We start from the raw sequence: 19,323 nt of genomic DNA on the forward strand, positions 1-19,323 counted from the left end.
GCTTATTTTCAAAGTGTTCAAATCATCCCTACTGCTTTTAAAATTTGGATTATTATTGCTTAATAACATGCACAGCAGAACACTACTGAAATATTCCAACTCTTGCATTTCAACGAAAGAAATCCGAAAATGAATTTTTAAAAATCAATAGAATGTAAGTGCGATAAGGTAAACCATGACAAAACACTACTGAAATATACCAACTCTTGCATCTCAACGATAGCAATCCAAAAAACAGATTTTAAAACTCCAGAAAATGGAACTGTGTTAAAGTCCACAACAAAAAATAACAATTGAAATATTCTCAACCCTTGCATTTCAACGAAAGTAATTCAAAATGAACTTTGAAAAATCAAGAGAAGTAACTGTGACAAGGTAAACCACGACAAAACACTATTGAATATTCAAACTCTTACATTTCAACGAAAGGAAATTTAAAATGAACTTTGAAAAATTAGACCTTTGGAGGGGGGAGGAGGGGCCGGGGGAGGGGGTCGTTCTGTGTCTCAATGCACAAAAAAAGTATAAAAAATGGGGGGAGGGAAGGGGAGGGGAGGAGGAGGTGAGGAGGAGGAGGAGGAGGAGGAGGGAGGAGGAGGAGGAGGAAGAGGAGGAGGAGGAGGAGGGGAGGGGAGGGGGAGGAGGGGAGGGGAAGGGGAGGAGGAGGGAGGAGATGGAGGGAGAGGGGCCCCTTTGGGGGGCCAAAGGGGGGGTGGGGCCCTTTGGGCCTCGTGGGGGGGGGTCTGGGGGAACCTTGAGGGCCGGTGGGCCCTTTGGGAGCCCAGTGGACCTTTGAGGACTGGTGGCTTCCTTCGGGGTTGGGGTAGAGGGATTGGAACCCTTTGGGGTTGGGGTTGGGGGATCGAAACCCTTTGGGGTTGGGGTAGAGGACCTCATGACACTGTTCAATGGAACTTGTGTATTATAACGAACACAGAGTTTCACCCTCAAATTCTCTTCTATAATCATCTTTTAGAATGTCTCTAACTGTTTCGCTGAAATAATTCCATAACCTGTCTAAAACGGTTTCGCCCAAATAATCCCTAAACGTAATTTCAGCGTGTTCCTTTTGTTTCTGGCATCTCTGCGCTAACGCATTTCAAATTAATAAGAAACCTGATTCCCACGCTAAAACAATTCATCGCTAAGATGTTTCTTGGAGAACTGTTTCCATGGCGTTTGGTTATTAATATCTTTGGAGTTCGACCAAAAGAGTTGTTTCCGAGGCATAGACATTAATGACTTGGATCTATTCCTGGAGAAATGTTGACAGTACCTGTCAGACATTATTAAACTTTGCCTGGAAACAATTTGATTAATGACTGACAGCACAGGTGTTCCAAATTCCCAATCGATTACGCAATCAATTTCTCAGAAATCCATCTCCCCTAGGGACTCTATGCCCATATTTGGTGTGCTCGTGGGAGTTTTAAAAAAAAGTGTCCGGATCGGGATTCGAAGGGGTGGTGTAATCGTGGGGCTGGTACCCCCCCCTTCTACTCAAATATGCTATTTTGGTTGCCTAGATACGCATATTGTCTATGAATTTAGCTCTCTCTCCTCCCCAAGTCAAGATGTGAGGTACACGTACACCTGACCCTGCAATGCCTCTTCAAAGTTTCAACTTGTTTAAGCTATTCTTGAGATATCGCGGATAGCTTACTTCGTTAAGTGGGTAATTATAATGTCTTTTGATTTACATTACTACTTCATCATGAAAAGATTCTAATACAACAAGAGCGTAAACTTTTAGGCAGATTTGAGACAAAATATGTTAAACTCTTCTCTCCCCCCAGTTTCCTCCACCCAGTTAAAATTCGAAGTCTGAATGTCCCTCCCATCCTTTAAGGAAACCTCCCCATGAAATTTTCAACTTGATCTCCCAAGACGTCCCCATGATAGTGCAGATAAGTTGTTTGAACAATATGGCAACGCATAGTTTCTTTTGATCCAGCATGCTACTTAGCCACGAATAAGGTTCTATAACAGCCCATAGTTTTTTGACCCGAAACGAAATATTTTTGATCCTTTCCCCCAACAGAAAATATGAATTTTCGTTGCCGCTTCCCCTTTTTGCTCCTACACTGCCTGAGAGTCTTCACCCCACAACCTGTGCCGTTTCTGAAATATCGAATTTTGATAACCTAGATGAACATAGTTTAGTTTCTTTTGTTGACTTCTACCCTTTCCCCAAAGTCATAGTTCAATGTCCACTTGCCTGCTTTCTTAACACTCCTTGAAAGTTTCAACGTCATATCCCAAGCCGTTCCCTATGCATTGCAGCTAATTCTTTTGATAGCGTGGCAACACATCGTGTCTTTCGATTTACCTCGTTACTTAGCTGTGCATAAATTATAAATCACATAGATACTTATAGAGCAAAGATATTTCACACCAACTTTTTGCGACCCAGATGGAGCATATATGTTGACAAATTTGCACCCACCTATCTCACACTTGATAATTCTCCCGTCTGCATCGGTTCGAACGTCTTTTACATGGAGGTTTTCTTTATATACTATCGCCACGCTTCCTCCATCCTCATTGCAATTCGTAAAATACTTAAGGTTCTAAACCTTTTAATTCCCTTGTGTCGTTCTCTTGTATAAATGCTAAGTCTATTCTTTCTTTTAGTAGGTACCCTTTTAGCATTACTTGTCTTCTTTTTTGCTTTATTCCATTTACGTTCAAAGTTGCGAATTTTTTGGAAACTCTTGCTGACTTATCACCATGTCTTCTGCATTTTCTCTAGTTCTTGCTTTCTTGGTTTCTAATCCTTCTACTGACGAGAAAGACGTCTCAGCGTAATCGATTAGTTCCAAAGCCTGGCTTGCCGAAGGGCTGTTGCTGCTCTGTACGATTTCTTCCACACTATCTATCATACCTTCGATGCTTTCAAGTCGGCTCGAAAGTTCAGCTTGACCTGTCTGTGACCCTGTTCTTTGCGATCTTTTGTTCCTTTTCATACTTCTAGTGAGTACTCCTCGTATTGAGATACTCCTGCTGCGGGTTTCTTCGATCTCTTCATCTTCGCTATCAGCATCTTGTCCTTTTTTCTCCAGTTTCTTTTTTCTTTCTAGCACCTCCTTGTATTCACGGGTCGTTTTCCGCTTATACGATCTTGCGAGGTGCGATTTCATTTTCTCCATTTCGCGATCTATTTTTTCTTCCTGATTCTTACGCGCATTTGTCTTTTCCTGTCCATTTTCTTTTTCTTTGGGTCTCAGGTTGGTTTGGTTTGCAGGTTGTTTTTCCGGCCGAACGTTGCTTTGGCTACTAACGGCATTAGGGCCACTTGGTTCGGATGTTATGTTTCTTTGCGACCTCTGTGAGGAAAAAAGACACTGAGCTGCTAAATGTCCTGTTTCATCACATATAATGCAAGTTTTGATTTGGCCATCGTACCATATCCGCATTCTCATTCCATTTACGAAAATAAAAGAAGGGATGTTCTTATCTATTCTCATGCTTGCTATTGCTCTTGTTTTGGCTGTTTCGAGATATCCGTCACCAGAGTAATACTCACGTTTGCATGAGAAAACCCTACCATATCTTTCCAATGTCTCTTGGACATCTAACAACTCCATTTCTAGCGGCATTCTTTCTATTTTCACAAAAGTGGGTTTTGTTTTGCAACTTTCGACGTATACAACTCTTTCATCAAATGATAACATTCCCTCTTCAGTCTTAGCGAGGAACTTTTGGAGCTTGTTGCTAGTGGTGAACTTCATATACATAGTTTTTCTATATCGCAGCCCTGATCCGTCTATACCTATCAGGTTCTCTTTTTCGACTCCATAATGTTTCAGCCACCTGTGTACTTCTACCTCCAAAGGTACATCTCCATCCCGGAAAGCCACAAAGCTCAGAAACGCAGTGTATGTTCGTACATACCTTGCTGGTACCCCTCCTGGTTGTTGCGTCATTCTTTTTTCTTTTTTTTTACCTTTTCAAATAATACCAATAACTTTTTTTTCTCTCTCTCTTACCTTGTGCAGTCTTGTTAAACGTCCGAATACTGGTTATGCCTCAGTTTCTTATATTTTTATCTCTCCAGATGAATATTGAATGTTCCTGTTTTTTCGAGTCTTTTTGCCTTACTAAAGAACAGAGTCGGTACTACCATGAGTTAGACTTTTAAGATGGTTATTTAGTTCTGGATAGACGAGTATTCATAAATATTTTCTATGCTAGATACCCTTCCCCCTTTCCAAAAATCTAACCTATCTTTTGGTTTAAAGTTAACGTTTAGGTTTTGATAATTTAGAATCAAAATTATTTGTGCCAAGTTTTTGACGCCTAAAAATATTCTTCGGAAAATTACTCTTGAGTTTATAATAGTCTACTAAAATGCATTTATCAGTTTTTTTCCTCTCTGTTGTGAAATTTATGTCTTGTTTATTCAACTTCTTTTATTGATAACACATGCATAATAGCAAAATACGAAAATAGATATACCCTTCATCCCCAAAAGGGTCTTTGCCCCCCCCCCAAAAAAAAAGGAAAGAGGAAAGAAAAATAAAAATATATGAAGCAATAAGAAAGCAAAAGAGAAACCAGATGGCGTTTATCACCATTGGTCTAATCTTCAGAGCTGAAACTGCAGAACACCAAAAAAGAATTAAAATTGTTTTCATTTTCACTTGATTATCCATTTTAATTTTTATTCGTTTTAAGAGTAAATTATTAAAAGAAGATTTTCTCTGTGTGTTTTAGGTTTTGAAACTACTTTTTTTTTCTTTTTTGAAATCTTTTTCTTAGATTTCGAAATTTTTTTTTTTTTTCAAGGTTAGTTTTACTTTCTCTGCAAATGAATTTAAGTTGTTTTTTTTTTCCTTTTTTTGTTTGGAGTTTATTTTGTCTTGCTGGTGAACAAAACCGGCACCAAACGACTTCACCTTTTGACATAATTGTTTATTTCTGAAGAGACGACTGTTTACATTTTTTTCCGTTTTTGATACCCTACCCCCAAGGAACAAACCTTTTTTTCAAAATACGCCTTTCTAAGGGTTTAACGTCAATTAATGAAAACCAGGGCAGAAGAAAAGGTATATGACCTCCTTAGCCTTTGTTGCTACGGCGGTTTTAGAATATGATAATACGATACCAAAATAAATATTATTATATAGATAATAACTCTAAAGATAAACGGTACAATTTTTCTAGCTGCATAGAGCAGAGCTGAACTAAGTTCTCCCACCACAGTGGTCGACTATAACCACTGCTTTAGAGACATCTTTATTTTTTCCCTGGAATTGTAGGCTATAGTTTTCCTATAGGGTCAGGGCCAAAAACATCATATTTTTACCTCTTTTGATGAAAAAGATCCCCTTTTTAGGAGAATTAAGGGGGTATGGCTTTCAGCCCTCTCCAAAATTGGCGTCTATACTCCCCCCCCAAGATAATATCAATATTTAAGGGCTACACTAAAGAGATATATAATTACATTTTTGGTGAGATCACTTATGGGATATATGATTTAGCCAGAATTTAGATAATCAAGTAACGTACTCAGCAGCAACTTAAAAATTTTTCCAGGGGGATGGGCGTAAGAAATTTTACAAAGAATGCTATTATTGTAAAAATTCAATTCTAGAAAAAGGTGTTTTCAATTGTTGGAGAATTTGGACCTGTTATATTTAAAACTTCTTGTAGAGCGGGTCTGATCTGAAGCCCTGCTTCAAGTGTAGACAGATTATTGGTAAAACAGCTATTTAAATAGAGCAACATGTTTTTTTTCTTTCATGGGTGCCTCTTTTAAAGTGAAATCATATAACTTCATTAAAAATTCTTGCTATGAAGTAAAACATTTCGAAATCACAAAAGAACTGATCTTTGTCAAATAACAGAGTTTGTATGTCCAATGAAAACTGAACTCACAAATGAATGACTTCAACCTCACTTGAACGGATTCTCCATTTGTTAAGTTCACTTTTATTTCAGAAAAGGAAGCAGCAACAGCTAAGGTTGTGAACAGTGAAATGGCAGACCTTAGAGTTTTCGCTCGTGTTCTTGGCTTTCTGAAATTAGCTGAAGTGGTAAGTCACTTATGCTTATACAGTCCAGTAATCTAGTGCAAAGACTATCCTTTTAAGCTACCTACAGCAACAAAATAGTTCTTAAGACATTTCATTCTTATCAATTTTCATATTTGTCTTCATTTTAATTTTTCCCAGCCCCCACCCCTAGTAAAAAAGCCCTAAACTTACAGTTTTTGTGGTTTGCATTCATGCCAATTTGAAAAGAAAACAACCATCAGACTTAGCATTTGGCCTAGGGCCATATCCAGGCCTTAAGGAGGAAGAGGGAACCGGGATGACCCTGAACTGAAAAAATATAGAAATTGATTAAATATACATTCCCTGATAAAAATGAAGAAATTGTTTGTTGTTAATATGGCTAGTTTAGAAGGGTAGCATTTGTTTAAGAATTCCAACTGTTCTACTTCGATTTATACTAGGCATACGGTTCCTTAATTTACACATTGATTGTACGCAGACACCATTTGTTTTTGTTCAATAAGGGTGGGCAGAGGATATGAATTTTAATATCATGGCTAGAATATAATAGTCCTTGAATTTTAGTGCGCAAGGCCCCCTTGGCGCTCTGCTGGGTATTTGTCTGGAGAAATAACTGGAGAGTAGGAAACCTGTTAAGAAAACAATTCTTACTTCATAGTATGAAGAATAATCATAATTAAAACATTTTGCAAGCAGCTTCGCTATTCTTTACCCCCTCCCCCAAAGGTGCAAATATGTAGCCCAAATTATTTATTTTTTATATGAAAACCCGTCATACAAAAGCAAGAAGTCGGAGCAGTAAGAGAAATCAAAATAATAAAACGATAAAGACAGCAATTGGACACTTCGCAAAATGCAAGACACGCAGAAATACGAAAGAGAACAAAATACAAAAGAATTAAAAGGCAATATATTTGAACATCAGGGGGGGGGGGGGTAAAGTATAGCGAGTTTGCTTGCAAAATGTGTTAACTATGAATATTCTGCATATTATGAAGTCCTTGAATTTTAGTGCGCAAGGCCCCCTTGGCGCTCTGCTGGGTATTTGTCTGGAGGAATAACTGGAGAGTAGGAAACCTGTTAAGAAAACAATTCTTACTTCATAGTATGCAGAATAATCATAATTAAAAACATTTTGCAAGCAGCTTCGCTATTCTTTACCCCCTCCCCCCTAACGTGCAAATATGTAGCCCAAATTATTTATTTATTTATTTGAAAACCCGTCATAAAAAAGCAAGAAGACGGAGCAGAAAGAGAAAGCAAAATAATAAAACGATAAAGACAACAATTGGCCATTTCGGAAAATATAAGACAAGCAGAAATACGAAAGAAAATAGAATTTTAAAAAAAAAATATATTTTCAATGCTTTATGCCACCCATAACTTGTTTTACAGTTTTTGTTTGGTCACGGTTGATTCAATTTACATGTACAAGGATTGAAACAAGTGAGACGCATTGGGAAAATAGATAGGAAATATATAACTTGGGCAATATATTTGAACATCAGGAGGGGGGGGGGTAAAGTATAGCGAGGCTGCTTGCAAAATGTGTTAACTATGAATATTCTGCATATTATGAAGCAAGAATTGTTTTCTTAACAAGTTTCCTTCTTACCAGTTAGTTCTCTAGGCAAACCCCCTCTGCTGCCCAAGAGAACATTACTGCCCTTGTAATCAAGCGTGCAGTATTTCAGCAAAATTAAAAAAATGGTTCAAAGTTTATCTTTCCTAGCTTTGAAAAAATATATGACTCGTAAAAAAAAACTCAATCTGTATTTAAATATGACTACTGTATTTTAGGTAACTTCTACGTTTCGAAAAAGAAAAAAAGATTTTGCTAAGTAGCCTCGTGATTTTGATTGCATACTTGCAGCCATTATCTTTATTATCTTGATAATAAGAGTAGGCGCAGTTTTTTTCTAGTCTAGTCAGTTTGTCGCTTTTACATCCTTGGCAATTTGTGGAGGGGTAATCCTTTGAAAAAAATTCACGGGACTAAAGGTTTAATTGATGATATTTGGCAGGAAGTCGTGATTTTCCCTAATTTTTCACAATTATTTAAATACTAAAGATTTGCTCCAAGACTCCCCCAGTGGTGGATCCAGAGGCGGCGAGGGGTTGCTCCCCCCCCCCAGCGTAGTCTAAAGTAGTGTAATTTACTTAATTAACTCAAGTTTGAGGTTAATTAAACTTGCTCCTAACGCAAGTTTATCGGATCAACCTATTTTGCACCCCCCCCCTAATTTTTTTTTATCGGATCAACCTATTTTGCGCCCCCCTACAAAAATCCTGAATCCGCCCCTGGACTCCCCACCAGCTGCCTGGACCTCTTTTGATGATAATATTCCTTACTAATTAGCTTTATTTGATTATTAGACTTGTACTCTGTTTAAATTAAACTTTATTTTATTATTCGTTGTAAATTACGTGTGCTGTTGATGAGCTCTGCATTAGTTAAAAAGAAAAAAAAAATGTCACAAGGTTTTGAAATGTTTGGGTACTTATCGGTTATATAAAACACACTCGGGAATTTTGATCGCGAATGATGCAAATATAAGCCAAGAAACTGGTCAAGCAACTTCTTTATACCAGAGATATAGCTTTGGCTGGGATGGAAAATAAATTGTGGCTATATTTTATCTAAATATGTAGTTGGTATTTTGGTTAGGTTAGGTTACGTATTTAATGTATGCTACGCTTTACGCCCCCCCACCCTAATATGCAAATATATAGCCCAAATTTCTTTCTAAACTATTATATTTTCATCATACTTTGTTTTATTTCATTAGCATTAATCAAACTTTACTTTTCGAGTGTGTTTTATATAACCGACAAGTACCAATGTTTGCTTTTTTAAAATCTACAAATCCTTTACGAACTTGAATTTATATCCATCCATAAGTTTAGGTGTCCAATCCAAATGATGTTGCGGACCATTTTGTAAATGCATCATTATTCCACGGGCCATAGTTAAAACTACATATCCCCTATATAAGTTAACTCCCCTCTTGACACTATCTGGAGTCAATATTTAAAATATAATTAGCTATAATTATCGTGGTTTATATTATAATTTCATGTAAACTTAGATAATATGATAATAATTGTGCTAAACACAAATTGCATAGAATTATATGATACTAAAAATTAAAAATTTAAAAATTATGAATAAAAATAAATCGTTAAAAACATTTAGTTTCCTAACGAGGTATTTATTTCTCTGCTCTTTCGCTTAGCCTTTGCTAATCGCTTTCACTTTGGGTATTTTGCACATACTGATCGGTGTTGCAGGTTAGTGTCCGTCATGTTTGAGCTGCGTTAATTTCATTTATAAAACAAAAAAACAATCGCAAGTATAAGTTGAACCAAAACCACTAATAAACTTTTTGGTACCTAACTTCTCAAGTTAAAAAATTTCCTTTTTTGTGACGGTGGGGCTATTAAATATTTTTTTTTTTTATTTTGATCCGTCAAAAATTTGATATTTTTTCAAAATGTCCTTCAGATGAAAGAATTTTGATATTTTTTTTTATAATTTCTACATTTAATTTTGAATACTCGTATATTTTCGCAAAAATAATGTATCTTTTTGAGGATAACGGATTGTGGGTGGCCTTTTTTTTTTTTTTTTTTTTTTTTTTTTTTTTTTTTTTAGTATGATGAATCTCTTGGGCAGGAACAACTTTCAAGGCAAGGCAAATGCTATCCAGGGATTGGCCATACACAATAACGCTCTGATATCGTCCTTTTTTGTAAAAATTGCCATTTTTGGAAACTTTTCGTCGGTAACTTGCGATAAAGCCATTCATAGTGTGAAGCCATTTAGCTAAAGCCAAATTTTTGCTTAAACCAATACTTAGCTATTGCTAAAATTTAGCTAAAGCGATAGGAAACTGACCAAGATTCTCGCTTTTTGGTGTCATATTTATTCCATTCTTCTATTAAGAAAATTTTATTCTAAAGTTTGACCTGATTCCTGGTTAATGGGGATTTAACGTTTTGCAGAATATGGCCTCATTTATTTTTTTCCTTTCTCTAGGGATTTAGCTAAACCTAAGCTCATTCATAATCTGATTTATCTTAGTTCTAAAGTTAGATACTCCTGTCGGTACTCCTGTACTAAACGCACTCTTTTATATAGCGCTAGTTTGGTTAATACTAATGAAATAAAATAAAACAGGATGAATATATAATAGTTTAGAAACAAATTTTGGCTAGATATTTGCACATTGGCTAGATATTTGCACAGCCAGGGGGGCTCCCGCCCCCCCCCTGGCTGAATGATGCTGCCTTATTTTTATATTTTTGTTCTGAGATTTCTATTATATATCATTAAAAGTGCTAATTAGATGAGGTTTGCCCCCCCCTGGAATTCAGCTTATGGGCGCCCATGACCTTGACCTTGGAAATAGAAAAGGAAAAGAAGCCAGATTCTTCCTAATTATTGTCTATGTCCGGTAAATATATATATGAAATTCTGTACCTTAGGCTACATAGGGGCAAGACGAACACACTACTTGATTTTTTTTTTTTTTTTTTTTTTTTTTTTTTTTCAATGTATGCGAGATTTCATAACTGATATAGGGACAAGTTGAACACACTAGTTGATTCTTGCTTTATGCTCCTTCCAAATATATTAATTAATTCAATAAAAAAAGACCCCCCCCCCTTTCTGATGGTCCCATATATAGTCCTTAATGTATTTTTTCATTACGTCAATGCAGTCATACGTAAAAGCTCCTATATTAAACCGGTTGTCTTACCAGTTTGGAGTTTATCTCCGTGTGCAATTGAGTGCATAATTTTCCAAAATAGTACTTGAAATAATTTTAAAAAGTTAATAATGATGGAAGGAAACATAATAATCTGATTAGTAGAAATATCCTGGGGTAAATATTGAGCAGTTCACATAAATGACCTACGAATAAAGTGAACATACCACTCGATGCCTTTTTTATACTCTTTCCGAATATAATAATTGTTGGTAGTTGTCTAGAATCCGGTAAACATGCGAAGAACCGCATCTAAAATCTAACGAAATCCAAATGAAAAAACAGGTTTCCGCTGCTTGTGAGGTATTGCTCACTCCGTGATAAATGTTTAAATTTTAGTTTTTTGGGGTTGAAGGGGCAAAAAAAAGTACCTAGGTTAGGTTAGGTTACGTGTTTAAAATATGCTATGCTTTATCCCCCCCCACCCTCCTAATTTGCAAATATATAGACCAAATTTGTTTATAAACTATTATATTTTCATCTTATTTTGTTCTATTTCATTAGCATTGACGAAATTTCAGTTATTGCGCGCTTACCGGATTCTAGACACGTACCTAATTGTTTTGATGAAAATTCAATTTTAACCTAACTTAACCTAACCCAACCCCTCTAACCTTACCCAAATATATAGTTCATATTAGCCTATATATTTCCCATGCGTTTATTGAGTCTTGATTTTGTCACAGTCGATTCAATTTACGGTTATACTGGTTGTACCAAGAGTCACGCTAACAGAGGTATATAGGGGAACACAGGGCGGAACGGGGTACTAAGTTCAAAAAGATCTTTATTATATAGAAGGAGTCAATATTAAAGGATACAACATTTCATAAAAATACATTGTATTGTTGTAAACAAAGTTTCACACTCGTATTGTAAAAAGTGACCAAAATTTTTATTTATTTAATTAAAATATAAAAAAAGTTAAATAGGGTGCGCAACTGCCCTTGATAGGGTGCGCAACGGGGCGGTAGTTAAAATAGTATATCTAAATAAGTAAAACTGTTATTAGACATTTTATTTATTTTGACTAAAGGAAAACAAATATTTCAAACATATTCTTTCATCGAATTAATCCGATTATAATTAATTAAATTAATTAATTAATCAGATTAATAAAAGTAATTCTGTTATTTGGCTTTTTATTATTTTGCTTAGGGCAGCAAAACTAGCTTAAACATACTCTTTGATCAAATGAATCTGATCGTGAATTACAAAATTCGCATACAAGGATAGCCTCATACTTCTCACTATACTGCACAGGAATTACGGGCCCATTTTTTACATATGGACAAGCAACCCAAACCTCAGTTGACCCTGAATAAAACTCACAACAATATAAACATTCAAAGTCGGAAAACTCGCCAGAATCACAGTCATAAGTTTCAGGTGGTTTCTTTATCTTCTTGTTTTTAATCTTTCTTGGCACTTCTTCACTCTTATTCAGGCACTTTACCCTTGTTTTTAGAGTTTTTTTTTTTTCTTTATTATAAAGTATCATCCGTGCTCTTTCCATCTTGGCAATCTCCTTTTATTTTTTGCTTTTATAACATCCTCTAACTCTTTTTGTATGGTGAATCAGTTATAACTGCAGAATCCCCCCTCCTCCTTCGATTCGTCCTTCTTGCACTTCCTCTGACTTTTGAAATAGGAATTGAATTTGGAATAGAATTAAATTGTGAAACAATAAATGCTTTTGTAGTGTCATTCATGTCAGTTGTCATCCAAGAGCATCCAAGAGTAGCCTTGTCATCCGAGTTAACTAGAACCTTTTTAACTAGGGTGCCATTAACACCAACGGTAAGGCTAGAAACTCTAACATCTTCACTCCTATCACTACAAGTGTTGGAATTTTCTTTATCAACAAATGAGCCAGACGAAGATTTTCCCATTTGCTTTTTCTCTGTCGTTGGAGGTTCCTCAATCGTTTTTTGGGTTGAAGGTCCAGTTTGTTCGATGTCAGTAGTGTCAACGGTCAGGAAATCTGAATAAGAGAATATGGTTGGGTTAGGTTGCCAAATTCCTATTGTTTTAAACCTCTTAATTGCAGTATTCATAGAGGCGCTTTGAGTAAACGCTGATCCGAAGAGTGTTGAAATTTTAAACAGCGTTACAACTTTCCCAGAGTTGCAACGGAGCCACTTTCGAATCTCGTCAGCGTAGCGAAGGCTCATAGGCTTCATGAAAGACACATCAAGTGGTTGTAACATGTGAGAACAATGCGGGTGCAAGCACAGCAAACAAACACCATTATATCTTGCATAGTCTATGAACTCTAGGTTCTTGGTGTGTGTGGAATGTCCGTCTAATATGAGAAGAATTGGAAAGTCCTTTGATGCCTTAGAAAATGCTAAAAAAATTTTAAACCATACTAAGAACAGCTCACCGGTCATCCATCCTGTGCTGTAAACCTCAGCCCAACTCCCTGGAGGTAATCCCAGCTCAAACTCCTTCTGTAAGTTTTCTTCCTCGGAAAAATTAACATAGGTGGCATGTATGATTTACTTGGAGAAATGCAAACGAGGCAAGTTACGGTCCCCGTTTTTTCTGCAGAAGTTATTGCACAAACTTTTCGTTTACCCTTACAAGCAATGATTTTTGAATGGCTGTAAGGGTTCACAGAAACACCAGTTTCATCACAATTAAATATCTGCGACGCTGTAAGTTTGTGTATACCTACCAATTGAGTAAGTAGCGAAACAAAAACTATCCTCAGTCACTCTGTTAAATCCCTTAGCTCTTGCACTAGATGTTGACTCGGGCTTGTGAATAGACAGAGTAGGATTTCTCTTAAAAAATCCGTTGACCCAGTCTTGACCAGCTATTTCATTTTGAAATCTATGAGTTATGTCATTTCTTTCAGCTAACTAGTAAGCTAAGGTACATAAGAACTTCATCGTCAGACCAAATAACCGCCTCTGCATAGTTTTTAAGTACATCCCAAGCTCAAGTTCCTGTTTTTGAGTAAACAAGGCTTGAAATTTCCCAGCAGTTTTATCAATCAGCTACTCAGGATTTTACTTTTTTCTTAACGTATCTTTCAAGAGTAGTTTGCGGAACGTAAAACTCATTAGAAGCCTTCAGGCAGCCACATCAACAGCATTGTTCATCGCCTCAATACACTCAGTAGACTACAATTGTCTGTTTGTCTTTTTCTTATACACACGAACCATCTGAAAATACATTAAGAAAAGCTACTGACCCAATTTTAACCACTGATCACACCAAATTGTTCGGGGTGGAATGGGGTACTTCCCCATACCGCCCCAGAACACGCCTTATTATTTGAAGGTTATGGTCATGCGAAAACTTCAAGTAAAGAAACAATAAGGGACTAAGCCCAAGCTACCTTACCTTGATTACAAAATCAATAAAAGTTGCAATCCAACAGCAAATAACTAGTGGACAACAGGTTCACTCATCAAACGAAACGAAACTAAATCAACACGGATTCCGTAGTTCAGCTGCACTGAGCAGGAGTAGTTGTAGCTATTGCCGCTTGGCGCAGCATCTTTCTTGTCATCTAAAAATGGCCTACCCTATTCCGCCCCGGATTCTCCTAAGCTGTATTGAAAATAAGAGAAAAAGGGTCGTATCATCTTCGAGGGTACGTAAAGGGCCTAAAATTTAGTTTGCCACAAAAACCAATGCATTCGGAAAGAACATACAAAAAGTTATCAAGTGGCATGTTTACTTTATTCGTTGGTCATTTATGTGAACTGGTCAATATTTAACCATCATGGATATTATAAAGTAGGAATTTCATTGTTTTAGTGTTTTCTTTTAGTTTTTAAATATTTCTTAAACTGCATATGGCTCCATTAGGACATTGATCTCTTCTAGTTTTATATATGCCTTGGGCTGTAAATGGGTCTTCCCAGGGGGTGACGGATATTTGCGAGTGAATTGATTATTATTTTTCGAAAGAGCATAAGAAATGATATGAGTAGTGTGTTCGCCTTGTCCCTGTACTGGTTATAGAATCACTTATATATTTCTCCCTATAATTACAAGAATTCTGGTTGGAAATTTACCTGACACCGGTTTACCCGCGACATCCAGCCATGAGATTTTGCAGAATTTGGTTTATATTCTCTTTTCTATTTCTTTTGCCTTGCCTAGTACCACATTTTCTAGTTATGGTATTGTTTCTTCTTACTCTAAATGTTCCAATCGTTGTGTTTGCTGGGCATAGCCCTTCGTTCAATAGCCATAAAGGTGTACAAAGGAAGGTAAATAATTTTAGTATAATTAAAGCAAACATTTTACTCTCATTAAAGCTAAGCATTTCAAAGGCCCCTAAGAAACTCAGCCCCCAGCCTCCAAGATATTTGATATTATCGTTACCAAGTCTAAATTTTGCACTAATTATGTTTCGTATTATATTAATTTTCTATTTTTAGTCTCGTTTAGTTTACTTTCCTCTTTTATTCCTTCTTGTTATTTAAAAGCGAAAGAACACATTTCGTGTTTTTATTGATTTACCGCAAAAATAAGATTAAGCTTTTCAGAACCATTTTTTTATAAGGCTTAGACAAAGAAAAAAAGAGAGATTAGTTTCCTATAATTCTGTGGTGAAAAGTGTTTTTTGAATAATATACGTTTCTGACGTATTTCAACAGTCAATGAAAGAAATAAAATTTCTGACGCAATCCCCATCTTTTGAAATCTGATAGGTTTCCCTTTGTGAGCCAGTAAATTTTGATCCAGTAGGAAAAAGCGGGAATTTCAATTCTACCTCATTGGTTCTCTCGCGCTAAATTTAAAGTCATCAAACAGTTCGTGGTAACGAACTGTAAGTAAGGAGCGACCCGGCTCAATGGTAACCGAAACTCTAGAAAACAGGTTTTTAATACCAATAAATATATCAAAAGAATCAGATTTCAATGCTGATTTCAAATATATAATTTTCATCAAGTTTAATGCTACCCATCAAAAGTTACGCGCCTGAGAAAATTTGGCTGATTTTCAAAAAAAGGGGGAAAGACCCCCTAAAAGATATAGAACCTTAATGAAAATCACACCATCATATTCAGCGTATCAGAGAACCCTACTGTAGAGGTTTCAAGCTCCTATCTACAAAAATGTGGAAATTTGCATTTTTTGCCAGAAGAAAGATCCCGGATGCGTGTTTATTTGTTTGTTTGTTTTTTTCCCCAGGGGGGATCGTATCGACACAGTGGTCCTAGAATATCATGGGAGGGCTCATTGGAACGGAAATTATAAGTTGTAGTGCCCTTTTTAAGTGACCAAAAAAATGGAGGGCAACTAGGCTCCCTCCCACGCTCATTATTTTCCCAAAGTCACCCGATCAAAATTTTGAGATAGCCATTTTGTTCAGCATGGTCAAAAATATGATAACTATATCTTTTAGGATGACTTAATCCCCCGAAGTTCCCAGAGGGAGGGCTAAAAGTTATGAACTTTACCCAATGTTAACATATAGTATTGGTTATTGGGAAGTATACAGAAGTTTTCAGGAGGTTTTTTTTTCTCGTAGTGGGAGGGAAGGGGGGGTCGGTGGTTATGTTGGAGGATCTGTTAATGAAGGAAGTTTTCATGGGGGAAGGGAAATTGCCCTGAAGGGGGTGCCGGACTTGCCCGCATTATTTATTGGTTATTTGGAAGTCTACAACCATTTTCAGGAAGGATTTTATCTGGAGGGGGGGCTAGAGGAGGGGGTTACTCTGGAGAATATTTCCGTGGAGGATGTTTCTTTGGGGTAAGGGACATTTCTATGAAGGGGGCGCCGGATTTCCAAGAATAATTTAAAAAACGATCAGAAATTAAATAAAAAAAACAAGTTTTTTCAACTGATATGTAAGAAAGAATATTAGAGCTTAAAACGAACAGAAATAATAACGTATGTGAGGGGGTTCTCCCCCAAGTCAATACCTCGCTCTTTACGCTACAGTTTGTTTTTAGTGCTTTCAAAAGAGCTATCTATTCTAATTAAACGGCCTTTGTGATTCAGGGGTTTGTGAATCAAATTTTTTTTTTAACTTTTAACACAAAGAGCGTGGTATTGACTAAGGGGAGAACCCCCTCCTATGCGTAATAACATATACGTAATAAAAAAAACAATAAAAAAACAAGCGATACGGCTCAATAGTAATCGAAACTTTTAAAACGGAATTTTGATGTCAATAAATGTATCAAAAGAATGTGTTTATAATGCTGATCCTAAATATATAAATTTTATGAAGTTTAGTATTACTCATCAAAGGCTACGAACCTGAGAAAATTTACTCGATTTTTTAAAGAGGGGAAACATCCCCTACAAGTGAAAGAATTTTAATGAAAATCACACCGTCAGATTCAGCGTATCAGAAAACCCTATTACATAGGTTTCAAGCTCATATCTGCAAAAATCTGCAACTTTGTATTTTTTGCCAGAAGAAAAATATACGAATATAGAGGTTAGTTACGTAAGTTAATTTGAAAAGACATCCATTTAGCAAAAGAAAAGTAAAATTTTTTTAATGCAAATAAAAGGTGCATTAACTAAAAAACGATCAGAAATTAAATAAATAAAAAAACCAGTTTTTTAAACTGAAAGTAAGGAGCGACATTAAAACTTAAAACGAACAGAAATTATTCCGTATATGAAAGGGGCTGTCCCCTCCTCAACGCCTCGCTCTTTACGCTAAAGTTTGACTCTGTCTCACAACTTTATTTTTTAAAACAATAAAAAACTTTAGCGTAAAGAGCGAGGCGTTGAGGAGGGGACAGCCCCTTTCATATACGGAATAATTTCTGTTCGTTTTAAGTTTTAATGTCGCTCCTTACTTTCAGTTTAAAAAACTTGTTTTTTTTTATTTAATTTGATAAAGAATGCAAGTTTTTCAGTCGGAAGATTCTCTACAAGTACATTTCGTCAGTGTTGCCACGTTAAACCGTGAAAATTAATAAGCAGAAGTAATTCGACAACTTTTCGCGTATAAAAATTTAAACATTAACAATATGATGATTTCCAAATATAACTGGACCTTCAATGAAAGGATATACATTTTTAAGCCGTTTGGTTCCCTATGTTCTTTGCTTTTTTTTATATAGATCTGTTCCAAATATGGCACACGCTACTGCCAAAAACTTTATAATCACAAAAGTAAGTCTAGTCGCTAAAACCTGAATTCCTGATTCTTCTTAAATTTCTTTTGATGTATATGATTGCATAAGCTTCCGCTTAATTAATAAAAAGTGATATTTTCAATGTCCTTGGTACTTTCCAAGGCAAATATTTTGCCGTTAATATGGCATGTACATTATTTCAATTCTTAATTAATAAAATCAATTTTTTTCCCCTTTCTCTCCATCCCTACATAAAATTTGGAGTTTGAAAAAGGTTTTGGGATTTAAATTTTTGGTACTTATGTATTATACGAAAGACACTCAAGAAGTGAAGTTGGGTTAATCATTATGAAATATACAAAAACATGATGAAAATGTAATATTTAAGTTTATATAATAATATAATTTGGGCTATATACTTGTATTTCCTCATTAGAGGAGTGGGGCGGGAGTAAAGCAACAGAACTTAATCTTACCCCCCACCCTGACCCCCATGTGTGCAAATGTATAGCCCAATTATACAAGTTCAATGCATTATGTCACCCGTCGTTTGTCTTTGTGGCTATGAAACCGGTTTTCTCATATCTTACATTCAGCAAACATCTCGACTGTGATTGGTATAATAGAGAAGTACCAAATGTTTAATATTGCATTCTATTTTATGTTGTCTATTCTTTCTTGTAGTTGGTCTCCATTATCTGCCTGGCACTGCTACGAAACTATGGTCTAAGTTTCGGTGGAGAGTACGCAGCAGATGAAGATGGAAAACTGATTTCAGGAGGATCGTTTGCAGACCGATACCTTACCGGCACCATCACTCTTGGTGGATTTCTCATAATTTCCCTTGGTCTACTAATTTCATACATTTGGGGAGAGGCTGGCACTTATCAACGCTTTTTGGTAAGTTCCTATTACTTCAATTTTGTCATTGTCACGTCTATTGGTCGTAACTGATATATCCGCACTTCCTAGATAATTGCCAAAACCTTTTCCTAAGCTACCCTCAAAGAGAGGATCATCAGAGCGATGTTTTAAATCACGCTTTAATCAGCTTAGCAACAATTTTTAGCAACAATTATTGCAACAGCAACAATGCTTAGAACAGCTTAGCAATAATTTTTGGTATTTATCTTAGAAGTGTGAAAATTTCAGATACATCCTCTAAATGAGGAAGTGACGATTTTTATCAACTAAGCTTAGTCATCCAAAATCCAAATAGTTCATGTTCGGTAGACGTATAAAAGACAAGCTCTAATCAAATAAACTTGATATAACCCCCTCCTCGCTATTTCTTCACCATCAGCAGCGATTCCAGGGTATACATATGCCACAAAGCCACATATGAAATTGGGTCTCTAAAGTTGTTCTTTTATCGTACTTTTCACATTGCGATTGGTGTCAATAATTTTTTTATGTTAAATTTGGTTCCATGTTGTCAAGTAACAAGATTTTCAAGTCTG

The 19,323-nt window shown here is 36.1% G+C and overlaps 1 protein-coding gene across 1 annotated transcript in view; it reads left to right on the forward strand.

Moving 5' to 3' along the window:
• The first annotated feature begins 5,951 nt into the window (after nt 1–5,951).
• The window catches only part of LOC148946703 (protein snakeskin-like), a 30,249-nt gene continuing 16,877 nt past the window's right edge, over nt 5,952–19,323 (forward strand). Inside the window, exons 1-2 of the mRNA XM_089096339.1 lie at nt 5,952–6,038; nt 18,548–18,763. Of these exons, the coding sequence (XP_088952465.1) occupies nt 5,982–6,038; nt 18,548–18,763 (273 nt within the window). The 5' untranslated portion in view covers nt 5,952–5,981. The remainder of the gene's footprint in view (nt 6,039–18,547; nt 18,764–19,323) is intronic.

This window comes from Artemia sp. Qi Xiang Cuo, chromosome 11, assembly GCF_049724085.1.
Source record: "Artemia sp. Qi Xiang Cuo chromosome 11, ASM4972408v1, whole genome shotgun sequence".
In the NCBI taxonomy this organism is placed as follows: domain Eukaryota; kingdom Metazoa; phylum Arthropoda; class Branchiopoda; order Anostraca; family Artemiidae; genus Artemia; species Artemia sp. Qi Xiang Cuo.